Genomic DNA, 23,107 nt, shown 5'->3' with positions numbered 1-23,107 from the left:
GTAGCCCCATTTCGTGAATCCTATTTATGATGAAGGTAATTGTAAGTGATTTCAGAGTTTGCATAAATGATGATGTGACTGAATGCTATATAGTATATATTTTAAAGAATGAGATGTGTGATAAGGTAAGGTTAAAGGACAAAAAATGAAATGGTATGACTACTTGTGTTTGATAAGGTTAATGAATTGACCATATGTGAATGAGGATGGCACCACGAGATTGGGAGAGATGGCAATGTCGGAATGCATTAGTGGCGGTACACCTAGTGATGACCCATTCCAGAGTTCGGTTATTATCCGCTAACTTCGGGAAGAACCATTAATTGCACGTGTCGTTAACTCTAATGCATGGGTTTAACAGTGTATGATGGCCATAAAGGATGAGATTAAGGAAATGATTGATTGATACTTTGAGGTTGAGGAAATGAAAGTTTTTCTATAATACACTATGGTAAAAGTATACTTTTTATAATGTTCTGAGGTAAATATCTTATGATCTAAGGTAATATTTCTCAGGAATGTTAATTTTAACTGAAACCATGCGTTTATATTATGTTTATTGCATGATGTGGTACTTACTGGGTATTTGACTCATTTTAATTTTTCTTATACTTTTTCCACTCTGGGTGAGGAAGTTTATGAGGATGCTACCGACGGGGATGCTGATCTGAGAAATGACAAGGACATTGAGGCTTGAGACATTGAGAGGACTTCATTTTCTTTCTATTACCATAGTTGAAATGAAATTTTAGTACAAACATTTTACTTGTTTAATTATGTGTTTCCAAACAATGATATTTGGAGAGTTTTGTTTTAATAGAATATTCTGCTTCATTTTATAAATGTTGTGAAATCTTTTATATTTGGTGCAAAGAATGTATGCTCAAGTTATTAGCATCCAGTCTCTCTAACTTTACAAGCCTTAGAGGGGCGGGTTGTTACATGATGGCACCTCAATATTAACTCCCTTGAATGAGGCAAACTTATCATACACCTATTGAGAGTGTCTAACAGACATTAATCCGCCCTTTCCAATGATGTTTTCTGACCCATACATCATTCCAACAATTTTGTAGTGCGAGTCAAGAATAACAACTTATAGCAAAACATTGATCTTACTAAAATCTTCCAAATATTTATTGTACTTAAGTCTCATATTTAATGCCATAATACGTAAAGTAAGTTCAATATTGTCACACATTTTTATCAAATTGCTCCTTTACTTGACAAGCTTGTTGATAATCTTCATTTCATGTCACATACAAAGAGCTAATATGGTGCATGTGACATCATAAAAGAGCCTAAAAATTCAACAAAAGCTTGGACATTTTTCCATTCGCATCTTTGGGATGCACCGATCTCCCACTCTCTTGTTCCTCAAAGATATGGACATATTGCATATCTTCCTCTCCCATGACATCAAAGGCATTTTCTATATTTTTTGGACGCTTATAACATAAAAAAAAGTTGAATTCCATTTTGTAAGAATATCAAGGCACATCTTTTTAGATACAACATAAACAAAAGTCTTGAATTTCTCAAGTCTCACAGTGAAGGCCTCACAAGCCTCACTGCATTTCTTACTTTTGAACAAATTCCTGAACATCTTTCAAATCACTGGTCACAATAAGATTAAGGACATGTGCACAATATTGCACATGTAAAAACTCACCACTCAAGATGAACATATTTTCCTCTTTGACCTTATTTTTTAAGTAGTAAAGTGCGGTATCAATAGACGATGCATTATTCAATGAAATTGATAAAAGTTACTCCAAACCCCACCCCCTTATTCCGGATTTCACTGCCTTCCCAATTCTATCACCTTTGTGATTGGTAGTCAAACAAAATTTAAGAGTCAAACAAAACTTAAGAACTTTCTTGTTCAACTTTCAATCACTATCTAGAAAATGTGCAATAAGACACATATAGTTCAAATTTGTACCGGTATCCATGTATTAGTGATGAGGCAAACTCTTTAAATGTTTGATAAATTCTTCAACAAATCATTCTCAAAGCCCATATATTTTAAGAACATATTTCACCATTGTGTGGCGAAGAAATATTAAACCAAGGCTCCAAGTCCTTAGAGTAGATTTGCAACTCTTCACCATTCACAAATCTAAATGGTTGCTTGTTAATTATGATAATACAAACTAAAAACCTTCCACACCTATCTGGGTCAAACTTCTCTAACCCCTTCAATGTATTACCCCTACTACTCCCATCTACTGTCTTTTTAAGTCTAATCTCTTATCTACTTTGATTTTTCTCAAGTACGACGCATCTTATAGGATTCTTCTTACATTGTTCTTGTACACGGCTTTTTATTTGAGAAGTGCCATATCTTTTATTGTGGCAACCATAGAAACACCACAATAGTTGCATTTCGCCTATGGTCCATAATTAGGGGTGAAAAAAAACTGGCGAACCGATAAATTGGACCGGATCGGTTTGGTAGGTTTGGTCTGGTACCGGATTTAGTTTGAAATCAGATTCCATTTTTCTCAAAATCGATCGAAATCAGTTCGATTCCAATTTTCCATTTTCTAACACCGGACCGGACCAGTTCATATATATATATATATAAATATATATTTTTTAATTTTTTATATTGTATAAAATATTTTTTATATGATTCTTTATATTATATATATATATTTATATATAATATATAATTATATATAAAATAATTTTGTATTATATGGTAAAACTACTAATATATATAATGGTAAATTTTAAAATCCTACATAAATAACTATATATTATCATATTATCACTATATTATTATATACTATAATATATATACACTATATATATAATATACCGAAAAGATCGGACCGGAATCGGTAAAATCGAAACTATCAGTTTAAGGGTTTAACCGGTGCGATATCAATTTTTTGAATCTCAAAATCGGTATATACCGGTTCAGTTTTAAAATATGTCTAAAATCAGACCGAATCAGACCGATTACAGCTTTAGACTCGTTGGTCATTGGGGTCACTATCCTCTAATTTTCTAAAGTGGTCCCACATTATGAATGCATCTTTTTGTTTTGGTGGACCCATAGACATTCGAGTAAAGGTAGGTATAGGGGACTCAATGCTAGTACATAATATTATAATCATACACAAGAACAGTAATTAGTATCCACTTCAATTATCAAAGTATTAAACATTTGACAAAATGCAAAGTATTAAAGACATAAATTAAAATCACACAAATTTACCTAAAAATTTAGGGATGAAATATGAAAGTATCGAAGACATAAATTAAAATCACAAATTTACATGACAATATAGAGATGAAATCTGAAATAGGGTCCCGAAATAGACTATCCACCTGTTACAGGTGGTAGGGCTTGGGCATGGGTTTCAGGAAGGCCGGATGTGGGTACCCAGCAACCTTAGTTTTTTGTTTTAAGATAAAAAGATCTTAATTAAAAAAAATATATTATTCACATTGGGCCAGACTTTGTTTTGAGCACCTCGACATGGAAGCACTCCCTTGGATTGGAGACTTCATGCAGCCTTCTAATTAGGGGGGGGAGGGGGCGGGGATCATATTTTCGGGTTATGTTCCTGTTGTGTCAAGTCATGATCATTCGACAATTTTCGAGTTATGTTCATGTTGTGTCAAGTCATGATCATTCGACCATATAGGTCAATTTAAACCCAATCCATTAAGTTAAACATATCAAACTTCCAAATCCTAAACCAACTCATTTAGATAACGGGTCGTGTCGTATCATCCATTTTGACTCATTTAATAATTAATTAGAAATATGTTAATATGATACAACTCATTTAAGCCCGTTTGTCTCATGTAAATGGATTGAGCTAAAATGCATAATTCATTAGACTTGATTAACATAATTTCATATAAAAGTTAAAATTTATATTTATTAATAACCACGATATCTTAAAAAATATATATCAATATTTTTCAAATTTAAACATATAATAAAACCAATATTACAAACCATACAATAATAAATTATATGAGTATAGGTCTAAAATACAGTCTCAACAATAAAAATAATAAAAGCATAAGCATATTGAAAAATACAAATATTACAACGTGTAGAAGCAAAAGTTTGGCTAGAATTACGTGACTGAGTTGATAAGTTTGGATAGGACTAAGTGACTAGATTGATAAAGATTTGTTGTTAAGTTTGTTGGATGAATGTAACTTATTTTATCTTTATTTATAAACATTTGAATTATGTCAAGAAATTATTAGATAATGGTTTGGATAAATCAAGAGTGTGTATAGTTGAAGTTCGAAAAGTCAGGAATTATCTAGTTGAAGAAATCTATATCTACTGAGAACACTTAGCACCAGGTGTCAACAGACTCGTCAGCAGAGTTGTTCCCAGCAAAGTCCTTTCGTCAGAAGAGTCTTATTGTACCTCAAATTTCTAATAGACTCAATCCATCAGTAGAGTCTTACTGCAGATCAAATACTGATCATAATATTTATGATGGAGATTTCGATTGGATGATTATCTTTTTGGTCATTTTTTCCATAACTTGGAGAAATTGGAGCATGATCCAAGTGCTCGAGTGTAAGAAAATTCCCTTGAGAATTTTCTAGTTCTTTTTCCTCTTTCTCTCATTGAGTGCGTGCTTACTCCATGTTGGAGCTTGATTGATCGAGTTCAGCCACTGGAGTTCTAGGAGAGAAGTCAATAGTTTGAAAATCGCCAGAGATTCTGACTGCTACTGCTATAGAGACAAGCGGGTTGTTTGTCAGGTCAAGTAAGAGAGTCAATTAGTAAAAGTTTTGTAATTGAGAATTACTTGTAATTGATTTTCAAATAATAAAATTGATTTTTCTGGGTTTGGCTGTCTCGTAAGGTTTTATCTTTGAGGAGTTTTCAAAGGGATTCCCTTTGTAACCAAATTTGGTGTAACACACTGTATGAGGGTTTTTCCCCAGCCCATAGAATGTCTTAGGCTCAGCCATTGAGGACTCACTTGAAAATAAAGTATGAGAGAAGGAGAGGGGACAAGAAGGAACTAAGGCAGGGGTGTCAGGAGGCATGAAAAAACAATGTCAGCATAGGAATAGATGAGAAGTGACATAAACTATGGTGTAAAGTGTTAGGAGAGAAAAGCACGGAAGTGACAAAAAGTAAGCGAGGGGTAGAAGATAAAATGGAAGGGAAACCTACGAATTCGGGGGTCTTCTTTACTTTTGGACGTTGAGATATTTTACACTCGTCACATTCTTCTAATCTTTCAACTTCTTCCGATTGGGAGAACTTCTTCTTCATCTAGAGAGCTCCAGAGAGAACTTCTTCTCCAGTAAATAGTTCTACAGCTTCCATTATACAGAGAGAAATGAGAGACTACGAGAGACTGTAAACAAGTTTAATATAATGGAATCTCCCCTCCCCAAACTCCCGTGGACGTAGGCCTAGTGCCGAGCCACGTAAAATCTGTGTTCATCTTTTTATTTTCTGCATTTAAATACTGTTCATCGCCTAGGATGTACTAATCGACACAGTGCAGCCTCACCGGTTCATTGCCAGGGGCTCACACACAACATCGATTAAGGCTTATCTCTGAAGTCCCGAGTTGCCCGGGCCTAGCCCAAGGGCGTGCGAAATACAACATCAACACACACTTTATTTACTTTATGTATTTGATTGATTATCAAATTATTTCATTATTAATCATTAACCAATTTGTTGATTTAATTGGTAGAATGTAGTAATACAATACATGGATATTTGGATAACTGTACAACTTAACTATAATAAAATTTTAAACATTTCAAAACGGGTTGATTTTGTATTAAGCAGATTGACCCGTTATTAACTCGCTTATAAATCGTATTTTAACTGATTAACCTGTTTTAATCCGATCCCGTTGACATCAATCTAAAACCCACTAATTTTGTGTCATATTCATGTTGAATTTATGGATCGTGTCTCATATTGCCACCTCTACATCTAATCTTGCATGTGAAGGTGATAACGAATGAGATTAGGAGAGTCAAACCTAACATCTGGTCCTCGAAAAATAACTTTATGAAAATGACACGAAAAGACTATAATTTGCTCATCTCAGCCTTTCCTTTTCAACTACAGCGTGCAAAGCACGATGCTTTGATTCTACATTTTGTTGATTGTATTAATTTGGTCAAAACGCAACAGCTTTGGCTCTTGGTAAGGATAGACTTCAATTATGAAAAGTATCTTCTTACAAACAAGATGTATAAGATGCTGTTCGGTAGCTTTATCAGAATGCAGAACACCTTCTTGTAATAATGCACATAGAGCAAACAAAACTACAACTGGCCGACTTCTACAAGCTAAAGGCCTATCTCCTTCCCAACTTTCCAACCAACTAGTACTTTATATTAAGCTACATTTGAACTCGGATTTTTTCGGATGAGTACATGATTAATTACTTGAACAAATGGGCAAGATCGGGATCATCCAAATCCACGTCCAACCATCCATGCAAGCGCATGTACTCGATATAATGTTCTGGTGGCTTCACAGCCTTCACAGCACGCGGATTTCTTGGAATATAGCCATGAATCCGCTCAATGTCCCGAGCAAGCCACCGGGCATATGCAGGATCCAGTGGAGGCACAATCTTCAATAGTACCTCTTCCCTTTTTTGTTGCTTCACGGGTCGATTTCCCATGCCGACTTCCAGCTTTAAAAAACAAATAAATAAACCAATCAACAAGAGGCACATTCCATGAGCAAACAAAATAATGCTTTCCAAAGATTCTATTAAAAAACACGAAAGGCATAGCAAACTATTCATGTTAACGGCCGTTAATGATAGCGAGGGAACCGCCCAATTGCATATCATTGCAACAATCCACAATATAGTTCGACACCATTGCATAAATGCGGAACTCGTATTGATAAATTGATTCTCTTATTAAAAGTCCCACCTTGACAAGATTCCTAGAGTTACATCTAAAAATTTTGGTTGAAACATATGAAGAAACCAGAGAAAGATAATGCATTTTGACAGAAAGGCATTTTTGACAAAGCTAAGCACTTGACAGGAAAAAAAAATGCTCAGAGCACAATACTTTGACGTTCACAGATGCTGCTGGCCAACATTCATTATAATGAACAACTCATTGGCACCCAAAGATATCAAATCATGAGTAAGGCTTACAAATAGAAGCTGCAGAAGCAGAAGATTGCATCAGAGCTTCACTTCCAAGAGATTTAAGTAAATCATTTAAGCGAAACACTTCAGAACGGTTGGGCTTCTAATAGGGGAAGAGCGCCCTCCATTCAGACATCGACATGTAGGAAAAAATACAATAAGCTCCTTAGACTTCACCACATAGAATCATAATAGGCAAAACACCCTCCCTCTTCGTGTGGCTCCAGACCAGAGATGGGTTTGCTTCGTTTTATTCCATTCACGATTTTCAATTTTTGAATCTAGAACGAATTCATTTGGTCATACCAATTTGGGTCTTGTTCATGAATCTCTGGAACTGAAATTCTTTGTTACGTGGACAGTATGTCTACTTTACAAGGGATTTATTTATACTTTTGAGCAAGTTTTTAGAATTTTTTTTTCCTCTGAAATGTTTCAGAGAGGGGGGGAGAAGATGAGAGAAGAAGAAGGGGGAGGAGGGTTAGGGGAGGGTCAGGGAGCATCAGGTGGGGGGGGTGCAAACTAGTGGGGAGGAGGTCGCTGCGAGAGGTGGGAGGAGGGGAGGTGTGGAGCAGAGCAGAATCGGGTGAGGGGTAAGATTTCTGTTATCATATGTGGTGGGATTACAGTGATGATAAAATGGAACTCATGCGTGGCATGTAAAAAGAAAACATGAGAGAAGGATGAACAGAAATACAGAACGGATTCGCATAATGGCAATCCGTTTGCAACATGAGGCAAATACAAAAAAGGTTACAATGACCAAGAAATACACTGTGAAACAAATTTTCAAGCAAAAATTCACATTTCCATGGAGTTAGCATTGAAATTGCCAGAATTCCATTGAACTGAACTAAAACAAATTGAGCCCTAACCACCAGTATTTAATTAGTTGCAGGAGATATGATTCACATCCGTCAACTAGTCTCTCATGAAAAGTGAATCCCATTCCATCCAAATTGAAAAAAGAAAAGAAAAAGAAAGAATGGAAATGAGATAACTCAGAACACACCATGTAAAATTCCTATGTATCAGCCCTAGTTTGATAAATCAAAGAAACAGAGCACGTCATGCAAATTCGAGCAATAAATGTCAGAAAAAACTTCTGATTCTCAACCAACCCCGGTTCATCATTAACCCAAATCCACGGGCACTAAGTTAAACGAATACTTTTTTTCTGTTTTTGTAAAGATTACGCTTAATAGCTTCTTGCTTCCTACCAATTCTTAGCAGCCAATCAGAAAAGTGGGATTAATAGAATCGCCATTATCAGAAACAAGAACTGGAGTCGGTGTTCAAACTCTACGATTAATCAGACAAGTTAGACTACAATAGTTCGATTAGGAAATAAAAGACTACAATAGTTCAGCAATAAACTCAATATTCCAGTCCCCAAACGCCCAAGCGAAATATGGATCACAAATCCAGAAAAACCGCTTCCTAGCGGAGAAAACCAAGGAGAAAAAATGAAGAATCAAATAGAACAATGGAAACAAATACAACGACAGAGCTCTCGAATCAAAATGAGCTAATAGGATGACAGAACTGGGACAGTGAAGGAGAACTAGCCTACCCGTATATCAAAGAGTTGTTTCGTTTTTCTCTCTTCCCTTTCTCGCCAAGCAAACAGCAAAGCGAAACCAATCACTTCGAATCGAGGAGTTTCGGATAGACAAGACATGATAAAATGGGCCTCGGCCATGGTACGTTAAGGAGTGGGCAGCGGGGACCGCACCCGCTATCTCGCTTCCGTCCGTCACACTTATTACACTATAACTTATATAAAATATGTAGTAAAAAATTTAAAAATTATATTATTAATTTTTAAATTATGATGATATTTATAAATTTAAATTTATAATTTGAGTAAACCAAAGTATTTTCATTACTTTTAAACCCAAAAATAATTTTTGAATCTAATAGGCCATAGATACTATTGGAATGGGTCCACGAGGGGAGGGGGATGAGGATTCCATCCCGCGCATCCCGGGGGTGGGGTGTGGGGGTGAAACCAATGTTTTGAATACCGTACCGGACGTCGTACTGGTCAAGGCACTAGAACGAAATATTTCGATACCGGTACCGTTTCGGGATAGCGTTTCGGGATAATATTTTGTGATAGTCGATATATAAATAAATTATATATATAAATATATATAAATTATATTCCAAAATAATAGTCTATATATAAATAAATTATATATAAATACATATATATAAAAATTATAAATATTCTAATCTGAATTAGGGGTTAAAAAATAAGTTTGTAGTTTGAAAAAATGAAAAAATGAAAAAAAAAAAAAAACACACAGGCCGAAATATCGGCCGGTACCGGCCGAAATATAGGCCGGTACCGGCCGGTACAGGCCGAAATTTAGTCCGGTACGGAACAGATATAGTACCTGTACCGGCCGGACGGCCGTAATGAAAAATTTTGACCGTACCGGCCGGTACGGTACGAAATTTAAAACACTGAGTGAAACACCCCCCCACCCTACCTCCACACGGGCATAGGAGGGATGCTGGGAAGAGTCGATTCCACCCCACTCATGCGAATATCACCCCTAGTATGTTAAAACAATGTCCATTCCGAATGGCCTGTTATATCTGTGAAGTGAAGCTTCTCTATTTAAAAAAAAAAAAAAATTAATATTTTTTAAATATTTTATATTTGAAAAATGATACTTGTAGTGTGCAAGTCCCACACATTTTTTTAAAAAGAAGTGGATAAATTTGAGATTCACATATATATATGTTTTTTAATGATGAACCACACTTCTTTTTAAGAGTAATACATGAGATTTGCACACTCTAAGACTGTATTTAGCATTACTCTTTATATTTACATTCAGACCAAGATTATCCTTAAAGTTATGTGCTAGTTTTCTACTTAATAGTAGGGGTGAAAAAAAACCGGTGAAATGGTAAACCGAACTGAACCGGTGGGTTTGGTTCGGTACAGGGTTCGGTCTAGTTTGATACTGGTTCCATTTTTTTGAAACCGGTCAAAATTAAACCGGTTCTGATTTTCTTTTTTCTAACACCAGATCAGATCGGTTCATATATATATTTTCTAATTTTTTATATTGTATAATTTTTTTTATATTATATATAATTTTGTATTATATGATAAATTATTAATTAATATAATATTAAATTTTAAAATTTTGTATAAATAACTATATATTATCACTATAGTCTATTATATTAGTAGTTATACTCATGCTACATTACTATATATTATAATATACTATAATATATCACTATATTATTATATACTATAATATATATACTATATAAATATACCGGAAAAATTGGACCAGAACTTATAAAATCAAAAGTATTGATTTAGGAGTATAATCGGTACGATATTGATTCTTCAAATTTCAAAACTGGTATATAATGATTCAGTTATAAAATATATTCAAAACCGAATTGAATACCGATTACACCCCTACTTAATAGTAATATATACACACTTAAACTAAATTTCACACGTTAATATCTTAAATTCAAAGTTAAAAATTAGAAAAAGGCAATTGAACCACCCCATTTGAGGTGGCATGACGCCATCTTTGGTCCTGCTGCCAAAGTGGCTACAGACCAACCCAATTCTAGGATGTCGGAGATCCATCCCGGTTGGATGCCAACCTAGATTTCTCTTTTGACAGTTTCACTCATCTATTAGTATTCAATAGCTTAACATTGTGTCCATATATAATATCAAGACATTTTAATCAAATCTATAAGTCGCCCCTTCTATGACTTAAAATCGTGATGTGATTCTTATTCTAATACCAATTATTAACACTCTTCACTGCGAAGGAACCTCCAACAAAGAAGAAGAAGAATGAATGAATGAATACGAAAGCTGAAGTTTCTAGTGTATTTCGATAGATCCCTTCTGAGCAGGGAATGCTCCTTACATATTGATATCCCCAAACTGGGCTTACCTAGACAGTAAGAAAATGGTTCAAATGTCACTGGCTAAGGCCAAATATCTGTTATAATTCAAAGTAAAATAAAAGCAACTAATAACATAATAGAAAACTAAATGTTGGCCTATGGCCTATGTCCTTCTCTCCCAAATCTCAGTTTCTTCCTTGGGCTGTGACATCCTCACATATATGTTACAGCAATCAGCACTTAGGTTTCAATGCTGAACAAGAAAAGTAAGGTTTTCTTCTTTTTATGTTCTTTACCGTATGGAAATTGTCTATCATATACAATTTTATTTGAGATTTTGTACCATTTCATTATCAAACAGGAGATTTCATTCAAACTAGTCAATCTTGTTGTCCATATGATTAAGTCAAGAGGAAATGAATTGGGTTCGTTAAACAAACTTCACAAATATAAATCAAATAAGTAATATGATAAAAATATGAACACAAAATACTAAGCACCAATAAATGTAATGAGTATGGGTAAGAGAGATATAAACTCAATATAATTTTATGAAGATTCAGTTCCATTACCTACGTCTCAGCCTCAAGCTATCCCTCAATTAAGCTACCTCTCAACCCCAAAACATTTTGGATGTCTTTGTGAAAAAGATTGAGATCCCATATAGTTATCTGTCCGAAATATTTTCTATAATAAAGAGAAAAATCAACAATGCATCCCCATATATAGTTTTAACGGGAGACAATTAAACCATCTTTTGTCCCCAAAATTAAACAATACGTCCGAAAATATAAAGAAGCTTTTATTCCCAAAATTAAACCATCTTCCTAAATCGTGCTATATAGATTTGGATGTTGAGATAAATTGAATTGAGATGATTTGAGTTGAGTTGTGAATAGTAATATATATTTTGTGAGTCCCATTGGGATGAGTTTAACTTTTTTAAGTTGAGATGAATTTAACTTTTTACGATGAAATGTATAAAGTAGGTTGATATACGTTTAACTTTTTATGGGAAGTTAAAAAAATAGTTAGTTTGAGATGAGTTGAGTTTGGTTCCACAACAAAACATAGCATTTGCATTTGAAGTTTTAAGAAAGTTTATATGTCATGCTTTCAAAACCATCACATTATTTTAGTTTAAGGATGTCTTGATTTTTTTGTCAAACCTTGCAAAATAAATTTGGGTGTTTGAAGCCAATATGTTAGGAATATGCTACCAAATTCTGAATATCGACCAGTTATTATAGAAGTTATACAGTTTAGATGGAATATTAGTTTTGAGGCTCCAATATGCTGCTCATGGTAATTAAGGTGGAAGTTCAAAGCGTTTAGAATGATGTTGACATGATACGACAATAGATAAATCAGCTCCAAGTGTTTTAGTGTATTAAATAATTGTCATATATACATCGTTTATCCAACGTCGTTGTGTCTACTTGTGTTCCAACTTTTCTTTCATATACAAATGAAACGTTGCGGTGAGACCATTTTGGATTGATTTGACAGGGGAAAGCCCCAAGCACATGATATCCCTTAATTTATGATTTGACCCAGATAAATATAGATCAATATAATCATAAAGAGACGAGTGTACGTGTAACAAGAAACTCCAAAATGGCAAATGAAAATAAACAAATTAGATAGTTTTATAGATCTAAATCAAGAAATTCTCTCGAGCACGATGATGAGCAAGTCCTCCTCTAGTGTTACGATAGATTAGTATGCAATTCAAGGAGGATTATTATCTCTATATAAACCTCTTGAGTAGGTATGCCGATAACTCATTCAATTCATCAAATCCCAGCTGCAACAATACAAATCATGGGGCTCATCACTAACCAGTGGCAAATCATTTGTTTGGCTTTGATCCTCACTTTGGGAGCTTTGGCTTCTCAAGCTGACGCTCGCACCCTCCAGGATATAGCAATGCATGAGAAGCATGAGCAGTGGATGGCTCGTTATGGGCGTATATATGAGGACACTTACGAGAAAGAGAAGCGTTTCAAAATATTCAAAGAAAATGCGGCATACATAGAATCATTTAATGGTGCAGCAAACAAGCCATACAAGTTAGGAATCAACCAATTTGCAGATCTTACAAATGAAGAGTTCGTAGCCACGCGAAATAGATTCATGGGGCATGAATGCTCGACACAAGCTTCTTCTTTCAAATATGAAAATGTAACTGTGTTGCCTTCTGTAATGGACTGGAGAAAGAAAGGAGCAGTAACACCCATCAAAGACCAAGGCCAATGTGGTAAGTGCCTAGTTTAGAAATGATCTATACTCATTGTAAGATTGTTAACTCTTTCTTGTGATGAAATGTAGGATGTTGCTGGGCATTTTCAGCAGTGGCAGCCATGGAAGGAATTACCAAGCTATCAACTGGTAAATTAATCTCTTTGTCTGAGCAAGAGTTGGTAGACTGTGACATTAAAGGAATTGACCAAGGGTGTGGTGGCGGTTTGATGGATAATGCATTCCAATTCATCCAACATAATCAAGGCCTCACTACAGAAGCCAACTATCCTTACAAGGGTGTTGATGGAACCTGCAACACAAAGGAAGAATCCAACCATGCAGCCAAGATAAATGGCTATGAAGATGTGCCAGCAAATAGCGAAAAAGCACTTCTTAAAGCTGTAGCTAATCAACCAGTTTCTGTTGCCATAGATGCTGAAGGTTCTGATTTCCAATTCTATTCAAGTGGTATTTTTACAGGAGAGTGTGGCACTAGCCTAGACCATGGTGTTACCGCTGTTGGTTACGGGATCACCAATGACGGGACCAAGTATTGGCTAGTGAAGAACTCATGGGGTACAGAATGGGGTGAACAAGGGTACATAAGGATGCAAAGAGATATTGATGCAAAGGAAGGCCTATGTGGTATAGCAATGCAAGCCTCTTATCCAACCGCATAAGTTTAGAAACTAATCACATACAAATACAATGCGCTGCTCATTTTAAATCCTCTCAATTTGTACTGTTCAGAGTCTATATATGTATGTATTCTCTGGTTTGCTTATAGTTACACATCTATAAAAATTTGCCATACTATATTATTGTGGACAACATCTTTTGTTACTTTTGTTACTTTCAGAATGTATCTCTAGATTTTATTGTTCTACCCAGTTTATTCGTGGTGGAGGAATACCATATCACAAAAAAAACATATATGGGGATTAAAAAAATCGAAAAACCAAAGCTTGGAAGAACCAAACCTTATTAATTAAGTGTTTAACTTCCTCTCATGACTCGATTCATAAGAATTTAAATCTATCTTCCTCTTCCCTCTCATAGCTGTATCATGGACAAGAATTTAACTCCCTTTCACAACTAGATCATGGGTAAGAGTTTAATCTCTCCAGTTTATTAGTTAGTATTATAGACAGTTGATTTGACAAATTATGAAAATACCATTTTGCTCTTGCATTATCTTTTTTTATTATTATTATTATCTGTAACAGCCCGCTTCCCAAAAAGACATTTTAGAATTTTTAGGGAGCCAGTATGGTACAACTAACTTGAACTTAAAAACTGTTCTTTTTAACAATGTGCCAGATGCGAAAGATTTTTATAAATAAAACAAACTTAATAAATACTTAAAATCCAAAATAGAGTCTGCGGAAACACTTAAAAAAAATACAGAAGTCTCATGTGCTTATCAAAATAATTTATTTAAACCTTAATGCATAAAACTAATCATAGCATAATTTGTTTAGGCTTCTGCCTTACCTTCCGGGGTCTTGTCCTGTCCTGCAGTCTCATCCTCATAGATTTCAAATTACAATTGAGAGCTGATTCTCTATTCTTTTACAATTTATAAAATAAACAAGTGATTTGAAAGAAAATGCTAAAGATGATAGGGCTCACCATCAAGTAGGAAGTGTAAGCCAACAAAATTGAACCAGAACAAGAAGAGGTAGCATATCGTTGTTTGAGATTTATTGGCATCAAAACCATCTCATTTCATTTAAATTATTATTATTCTTCTCCTCCTCCTCCTGCTCCTCTATCTCTCTGTGTGGGAAGATTATCTTTTGCGAGGCAATGCCCTATCTACTAGTTACTACACCATTGATTAGGAGGAATGAACCAACAAGATAGAGTCGAGAGAGGAAGCTTGGAAAAGGGGGTTGGGGCATTTTGTTTGGAGGATCTAATATTTTCTTGGACACTTACATTCTAAAGATGTGATATTTGATAATTAGATATCCAAGAGCATAACCGAATCTTAAAAGATTCTTGGAAATTCAAAACTCTCTTTCATATTTGGTTTAGAGAACGTCTTCGTATAGTCCTCTTTAGGCGCCTGCATGTGAACAAAATGGATCTTTTTGTAATTTTTCCTACAATTTTGGTTAAATGACATAAATGCCCTTGAGTCCATTATCCCTTTCTCTAGCGATTCTCTTCAGTTCATCTCTCTCCTTCTCTTCGACAGAACTCTCTCCAATGTCTCTTGTCCAGCACCGTCAGCCAATCTTCAATCTCTGTCCTCCACCATAGTCGGCCACCTCCACCACCGTCGGCCTCCTCCACCACCGGCTTCCTCTTGTATCACTCTGCAAGCAACAAGTTTCGTATTTCTTCTCGACTCTATTCGATTTGAGCTTTGTCTACTAGAGTCGATGTGATCTTTTCCACCACCACCGTCGGTCGCCAACCACATAAAACCTTTAAACCTTCATTCTTTTGTTAATTTTTTTTTTCATTTCTTTTATTTGGCAGATAAATATATATATATATATATATATATATAGATAGGACATAAGGAACATTCTTTGGTAAATTTATATGGGCATTGTGATTTTATACAGACACAAAAGTGGTTGGGTGAAGTGAATCCAAGTGAGGTGAACCTTCATTTTTTCTTTTTGTTTTGTTAATCTTTTTTACATTTCTTTTGGTTCAATAGATTTATATATATATATATATATATATATATATATATAGGATATAATGAATATTATTCGGTAAAATTTATATGGATATTGTGATTTCATACAGACACAAAAGTGGTTTGGTGAAGCTTGAATCCAATTGTGGTGAACCTTCGCTTTTCTGTTTTTTTTTTTTCTTTTTGCATTTTGCTTGGTTCGGCATATTTATATATATAGGATAAGGCACGGTAAATGTATATGGTCATTGGTGTATAATACAGACACAAAAGTGGTAGGGTGAAGCGTGAATCCATGTGTTTTATTCCCATGACATGATGTACGATCTAATTTCAATACTTGCGCATATGAAATTATATAGATATTTTGTAAATTTTGTTTTCAATACCTACTTGTCTCTTTAGTCCAACATTCTTTCTATGGCCATGAAATCTCACAGTAATTTTTCTCCTCTTTATTATTACAAAAAGACTGTGTGTGAAAGAACTAGAACCCACAAATCTTTTTGTTATGAACAAGATGGAAAGAAATAGCAAGAGTAATCAAATGAACGAGGTGGCTGCACCCACCTCATCTACTAGAGGATCGTTGTTTTCTTCTTAAAGTAGTACTTATCCGAATACCCGAAATGTGTGAGAGAAACATGTAGATGAGTAGGTATTAGAGCCACGCTGAGGAATGCTAATGAGGAGATATTAGAGCCAACGCCAGGGAATGGTGATGAGGAGGTTTTAAAGCTAGCGCTGGGCTCTAATGCTGATAAGGAGGTGTTAGAGTCAACACCAAAGAATGATGACGAGGATGTTTCAGAGCCAATGACTGGGATGTTTTTTAAAACTGAGCAGGAACTCATTGAGTATTATAAGAAATATGAGATTTGCATAATGAGACAATGAGATAAAATAGATCATGATGGGAGTGTTAGATATGTAATACTTGACTGTGCTCGTGGTGGCAAGGAATCGTACTACCAACCTCGCTAAACCACACCCAACAATGAAGACTGATTGTAAGGTGAAGATTAATGCAATCTTGGTTGGTAAGATGTTGCACATAAGTATTGTTAAGAATGTACACAACCATGACCTAAGTCCAAGAAAGACAAGATTCTTTAGATGTAATTGAGATATTAATGATTCTGTCAAGAGGCAGCTAAACATTAATGACACGGCAGGCATAGGTATGGCTAAAAGTTTCATCGCTAAAAGTGGGGGCTCACATCCCTCTACCGCGCCCTCGCATGGTGGGGCGTGCAACCTCGTCCCCCCATGAGGGAGAGGGGCCCCTGCCCTACAAGGAGGAATCCTTGTGGGGGGCATGGGCGGGCTGGCCATAGCGGCTCCACCCCACCCCCCGCCCCTTATACATTAAAATATTTTATATAAACATAAATAAATATATACTTATACATATTTATAAATATATATTAGTAGTTTTACTATATATAAATATAATAATATGTATTAAGTATAGTTTTTACTTAATATTTTGTGTAAGATGTAGTGTAGTATGTATGACATTTATATAGAAGGCCAAGACAATACAAGTGTCTCGCTTAAGCAATGTGAGACTCTTGAATTGCTGGCAAGATAGAATAATTTTTTAGCCTAATAGGCCATAGACACTATTGGAGTGGGTGAGGGGCAGGGTGGATGAGGGTTCCACTCTCTCCCCCTGGCACAAGGGCGGGGGACCTTGCTCTTGCATCCCAGGGGTGGGGTGTGGGGGTGAAAATGCCACCTCTTGCATGGGCAGGGGCGAGGAGCGGGGAAGAGTCGACCCCTCCCCCGGCCATGCAGGTATCACCCCTAGTATGTTAAAACAACGTCCATTTCGAGTCTCTCGGGTGGCCTATCGAGAAGCTTCTCTATTTAAAAAAAAAAGAAATTAAAATTTTTTAAATATCTTATATTTGAGAAATGATACTTGCATTGTGCGAGTCATGCACACTTTTTTTTTTTATTTTTTTTAAAAAATGGATAAATTTGGGATCCACATAATTTATTTCTTAATGAGGTCACTTCTTTTTAAGAGTAATGCGCGAGACTTGCACATTCTAAGATTGTATCTATTTAGCATTACTCTTTATATTTACCTTCAGGCCCGGATTATCCTTAAAGAATCTAGCACTACTCTTTATATTTACTCTTTATACACACTTAAAATAAGATTTCACAAATTAATATCTTAAATTCAAAATTAAAAATTAAACAATGGCTATCGAACCCCCCCATTTAAGGTGGCATGCCGCCATCTTAGGTCCTACTGCCGAAATGGCTATAGACCAACCCAACTCTAGGATGTCAGAGATCCATCCTGGTTGGGGTGGCGCCAATCTACATTTTCCTTTAGGTTGCTTCACTCATCTATTAGTATTCAATAACTTAACACTATTCTATCATATACAATTATTTGAGATTTTGTACTATTCATTATCAAACAAGAGATTACATTCTAACTAGTCAATCTTGTTGTCCATATGATTAAGTGAAGAGGAAATGAATTGGGAACGGTAAACAAACTTCACAAATATAAATCAAATAAGTAATATGATAAAAATATGAACTCAAAATACTAAGCACCAATAAATGTAATGAGTATGGGTAAGAGAGATATAAACTCAATATTTTATGAAGATTGAGTTCTATTACCTACATCTCAGCCTCAAAACATTTAGTTCTATTACCTACGTCTCAGCCTCATGCTACCCTTCAAGCTACCTCTCAACCTCAAAACATTTGGGTGGCGGCAACGTAAAGCTTATTCTTTAGTAACGTAATGTCTTTAATATGATATTATTTCACTAGAGATATTGAATTCATGTAATAAGTACTTTTCTTGGATGATTCAATGGATGATCAACAGCTTAGACTTCAATATGATCTAGTAGAGTTAAGTAATACTAGATACAAGCCTCAAATGTAAAAGTTTCGCAATAGCCTTTTATTAAAAAAAAAATAAAAGAAAAAAAGAAAAAAAAAAAGAACCCACATTGGAAAAGTGTGAAAAAATCACTTTTTTTTTTTAATGGGACCCACATTTTTATATAAGGATTGTACATTTGAGACTTTTACCTTGCATTATCGTCTAAGAACAATACATTTGGGGTACTTTTCTTGCAGGAAACTAGGCTCATGGTACAGGAGTTCAAAAATTGTAAGTACAGATTTGGCTTTTTAAATTGTTTACCGATTGGTTCTATTGGAAGGAAAGGGTTTTTAGCAATACTTTGGGGAAGGGATATCGATTTGTCTATTATCAATTACTCTAATTCACATATTGATGCTATGATAAAATGTGATTTTGGAAGAAATAGCTGCTGGTTTTTAACAGGAATATATGGCAGTTCAGATTGTTATTTTCGTCACATAACATGGGATTTGATTAGATCCCTAAGCCGTAATAATGGGGATCCGTGGTTGATACTAGGGGATTTGAATGAGGTTTTATACCATTATGAGAAGAGGGGTGGGCGACCTTGCCCCTAGAGGCAAATTACAGCTTTTCGGGAGGTGGTGGAAGAGTGTGGGTTGAGGGATTTGGGGTTTAATGGGTTTTCTTTTACATGGTGTAATCGCAAAGAAGGGGTTCAGTGTATCAGTGAGAGGCTAGATAGAGGTCTGGCAAATTCTGATTGATGGCACCAATTCCCTAATGCTACTATTACTCACGGATTGGTGGCATATTCAAATCATGTCCCTATATGGGTTGATGTGGAAGGGGTCAGGGAGTGTTACAAAAGGACGAGAATGTTAAGTTTGAGGCTATGTGGGTAGGTGAGCCAGCATGAGAGGAAATTATCAAAAATACATGGGGAAGATGTGCAGGTCAAACAAAAATGGATGAGGTGATGAAGCTTATATAGTCGTGTGGTAATCACCTGGCTGTATGGAATAGACATTCATTTGGTCATGTGCAAAAAATCCCTTAACAAGCAAAATAGAACCTGTTAAGGCTTCATGAAAATGACCATTTGGGGAACAATAGAGAGGAATCTGAGATAGCACGGGCTGAGGTACATAAATGGCTTGAAAGGGATGAGGTTATGTGGAGACAAAGATCGGAGGCTTTGTGGCTCAAAGAAGGCAACCAAAACTCCAATTACTTTCACATGAAGGCTTCACAAAGGCGAAGGAAGAATAAGATAGGAAAACTCCAAGATGAAAATTGGGTGTGGCATGAGTTAGAAGGAAGGGATATGCTTGTCATTGACTATTTCATAAATATGTTCACAACTTCAAGTCTGATGGGCTCATTGGAGCTGAGGAAGGTTTATTCTGCTAAAGAGGTGAAGGTAACTCTACAACAAATGAACCCCATAAAAGCCTCGGGCCCAGATGGTATGTCCCAAGTGTTTTTCCAAAATTACTAGAATACGGTGGGTGAGCCTGTGATTTCAGCAGTCTTGGATGCATTAAATACAGGTTCTTTTCCAGCCTCCTTAAATCACACATACATCACTCTTATCCCAAAAAAGAAGTCCCCTTCAAAAGTTTGTGATTATAGACCTATTAGTCTATGTAATATGGTATATAAATTGATTACAAAGGTTCTATCAAACCTATTGAAGTCTGTTATGTCCAGTGTTATTGGGAAGAGTCAAAGTGCATGATGGGAACCAAGATGGGTCTAGTCTTAAAGATCATTTGCAACTTCCAGATGGGCCAAGAAGATCAATGAGACAATGCAAGGATTGATGCAATCCACTTGGGACAATTTTAGCAAGAGCCCAACATTCAAGATGGGGCTTGAAGGATGAAGATCCAGTTTTAATTCATTTGATTAGCTACGGAAGAGGGCAACAATAAGACTTAAAGGTTTTGAGCTCTTGAAGGGTTTCAACTTATTTAATTCATTTAAAGAACTTATGTTATTAGTTTAGAATAATTGAGTTTATTATAGGAAGCAGTTAAGGGGGCCTATGCAAGGGCATGTTGGGAATGTTATTATTTTATTGAACTAGGGTTAGGGTTACTGTAGTCGAGTTACTGTAGCGCGGCACTGTAGCCGCGACACTGTTCATCCAGGGGCACTTTTGGAAGATGGGGTTTATTTTGGCTAGGGTTTCATTAGGTTTTGCTTTAAATACTCTATATAGCCTCATTCTAATCGGTTTATGAAGTTTATGAAATTTGATGAATTTATTCATTGTGAGTTGAGTTTTACTCCTCTTGTTCTTAATTGAACTTTTGAACTTATCAAAGGTAAATCACAACCTTTGTGGCGTTCCTCCTTTGTAATCTGGGTTTTTGAGACGGGTTCTTCAATGAGTCTAGATTTTAATATAATCTAGGTTCTTGAAACAAGTTTTCATCGGGTCTAGATTCTCCATCCATAGACTTGATTTTGGCTTTCTTGGGAAGTTTTCAAATTGACTGTGGGTTCAAGGGATTCCATTCCTGGGGGTTCATATCAGTGCATTTGTTCTCGGTCGTTTAATAACTGATAATGGTTTGATAGTTTATGAGCTAGTCCATTATCTAAAACAAAAAAAGAGAGGGAAAAAGAGATTTATGTCGTTGAACCTAGATATGAGTAAGGTCTATGATAGAGTGGAGTGAAGTTTTATAAAATCAGTGATGGAGGTTATGGGTTTTAATCAGAATTTTATTAACATGATTATGGTTTGTATCAGTTCAGTTTCTTTTTCTGTGTTGATAATGGTGATCCAAAAAGGCCGATAGTTCCAAGTAGAGGATTGAGACAAGGGGACCCTTTGTCCTCTTATATGTTTCTTATCTGCACTAAAGGCTTGACTATGCATCTAAAAGAAGCTGGGCTGAGAGGGGAGATTTCTGGGCTAAAGATTTGTAGGGTTGCTCCAAATATCAATCATATGTTGTTTGCATATGATAGTATCATTTTCTGCAAAGCTGATGATATGAACCCGCGGGAATGAAATCCCTTGAACCCACAGTCAATTTGAAAACTTCCCAAGAAAGCCAAAATCAAGTCAAGGATGGAGAATCTAGACCCGATGAGAACTCGTTTCAAGAACCTAGATTATATTAAAATCTAGACCCGTTGAAGAACCCGTCTCAAGAACCCAGATTACAAAGGAGGAACGCCACAAAGGTTGTGATTTACCTTTGATAAGTTCAAAAGTTCAATTAAGAACAAGAGGAGTAAAACTCAACTCACAATGAATAAATTCATCAAATTTCATAAACTTCATAATCTGATTAGAATGAGGCTACATAGAATATTTAAAGGAAAACCTAATGAAACCCTAGCCAAAATAAACCCCCATCTTCCAAAAGTGCCCCTGGATGAACAGTGCCGCGGCTACAGTGCCGTGCTACAGTACTCGGCTACAGTAACCCTAACCCTAGTTCAATAAAATAATACTTTCCCAACATGCCCTTGCATAGGCCCCCTTAAGTGCTTCCCATAATAAACTCAATTATTCTAAACTAATAAAATAAGTTATTTAAATGAATTAAATAAGTTGAAACCCTTCAAGAGCCCAAAGCCTTTAAGTCTTGTCGTTGCCTTCTTCCGTAGCTGATCAAATGAATTAAAACAGGATCCTCATCCTTCAAGCCCCATCTTGAATGTTGGCCTCTTGCTAAACTTATCTCAGGTGGACTGCATCAATCCTTGCATTGTCTCTTTGATCTTCTTGGCTCATCTGGAAGTTGCAAATGATCTTTAAGACTAGGCTCATCTTGGTTCCCATCATTCCCCCTCTCCTCAAAAGGATTCGACCTCGAATCTCCACCTGGATCAAAAGGAAAGTGGTTGTTACCATTGAAAATAGTAGAAACATGATACGTACCTGGAAGATCCATTAGATATGCATTTTCATTAATTTGTTCAAAAATTTGGACTAGTCCATCCAAGCTACCCATATCATCAACTGGTGAAGATTTTAAATCTAAAGGAGGAAATTGATTAAGTCTATAAACAATTTCAATTGATGAAAATTTAGTAGTGGCATGAACATTCCAATCATATGTAAACTCAATGAATGGCAAAGAATACTCCCACAAATATTCATGAAGCACATCTAAAGTCTTCCACGAACCAAAATGACCACTCCAATATGCAAACTTAATGAATGGAAAATAATACTCCTGCAAATGTTCATGCAACAAGTCAATGAATGGCAAATGATACTCCCATAAATGTTCATGCAACATTTCTGAA

General features: G+C 35.7%; 2 protein-coding genes across 2 annotated transcripts; one reads left to right on the top strand and one right to left on the bottom strand.

Moving 5' to 3' along the window:
* Positions 1 to 6,164: 6,164 nt before the first annotated feature.
* Positions 6,165 to 8,901, bottom strand: LOC108997830. The gene is made up of 2 exons (XM_018974215.2): positions 8,722 to 8,901; positions 6,165 to 6,674 (listed from the first exon to the last, which is right to left on the bottom strand). The coding sequence occupies exons 1-2, from the start codon at positions 8,848 to 8,850 to the stop codon at positions 6,417 to 6,419; spliced, it is 387 nt and encodes a 128-aa protein (XP_018829760.1). The 5' UTR covers positions 8,851 to 8,901; the 3' UTR covers positions 6,165 to 6,416.
* A 3,977-nt stretch (positions 8,902 to 12,878) lies between these two features.
* On the top strand, positions 12,879 to 13,978 carry LOC108997808 (senescence-specific cysteine protease SAG39-like). Its single transcript, XM_018974181.2, has 2 exons — positions 12,879 to 13,314; positions 13,386 to 13,978. Exons 1-2 carry the CDS (start codon positions 12,879 to 12,881, stop codon positions 13,976 to 13,978), a joined length of 1,029 nt encoding a protein of 342 aa, XP_018829726.2.
* Positions 13,979 to 23,107: the final 9,129 nt, after the last annotated feature.

This window comes from Juglans regia, chromosome 5, assembly GCF_001411555.2.
Source record: "Juglans regia cultivar Chandler chromosome 5, Walnut 2.0, whole genome shotgun sequence".
In the NCBI taxonomy this organism is placed as follows: Eukaryota; Viridiplantae; Streptophyta; class Magnoliopsida; order Fagales; family Juglandaceae; genus Juglans; species Juglans regia.
This window is presented reverse-complemented; position numbering and strand designations above follow the sequence as displayed.

What these genes read in the sequence shown, in the direction of transcription:
- LOC108997830 (XM_018974215.2), bottom strand. Translation starts at nt 8,850, where the DNA reads ATGGCCGAGGCCCATTTTATCATGTCTTGTCTATCCGAAACTCCTCGA. An exon ending in AACAACTCTTTGATATACGG is followed by an intron (nt 6,675 to 8,721) that starts GTAGGCTAGTTC and finishes TGTTTTTTAAAG; the next exon opens with CTGGAAGTCGGCATGGGAAA.
- LOC108997808 (XM_018974181.2), top strand. Translation starts at nt 12,879, where the DNA reads ATGGGGCTCATCACTAACCAGTGGCAAATCATTTGTTTGGCTTTGATC. An exon ending in CAAAGACCAAGGCCAATGTG is followed by an intron (nt 13,315 to 13,385) that starts GTAAGTGCCTAG and finishes GATGAAATGTAG; the next exon opens with GATGTTGCTGGGCATTTTCA.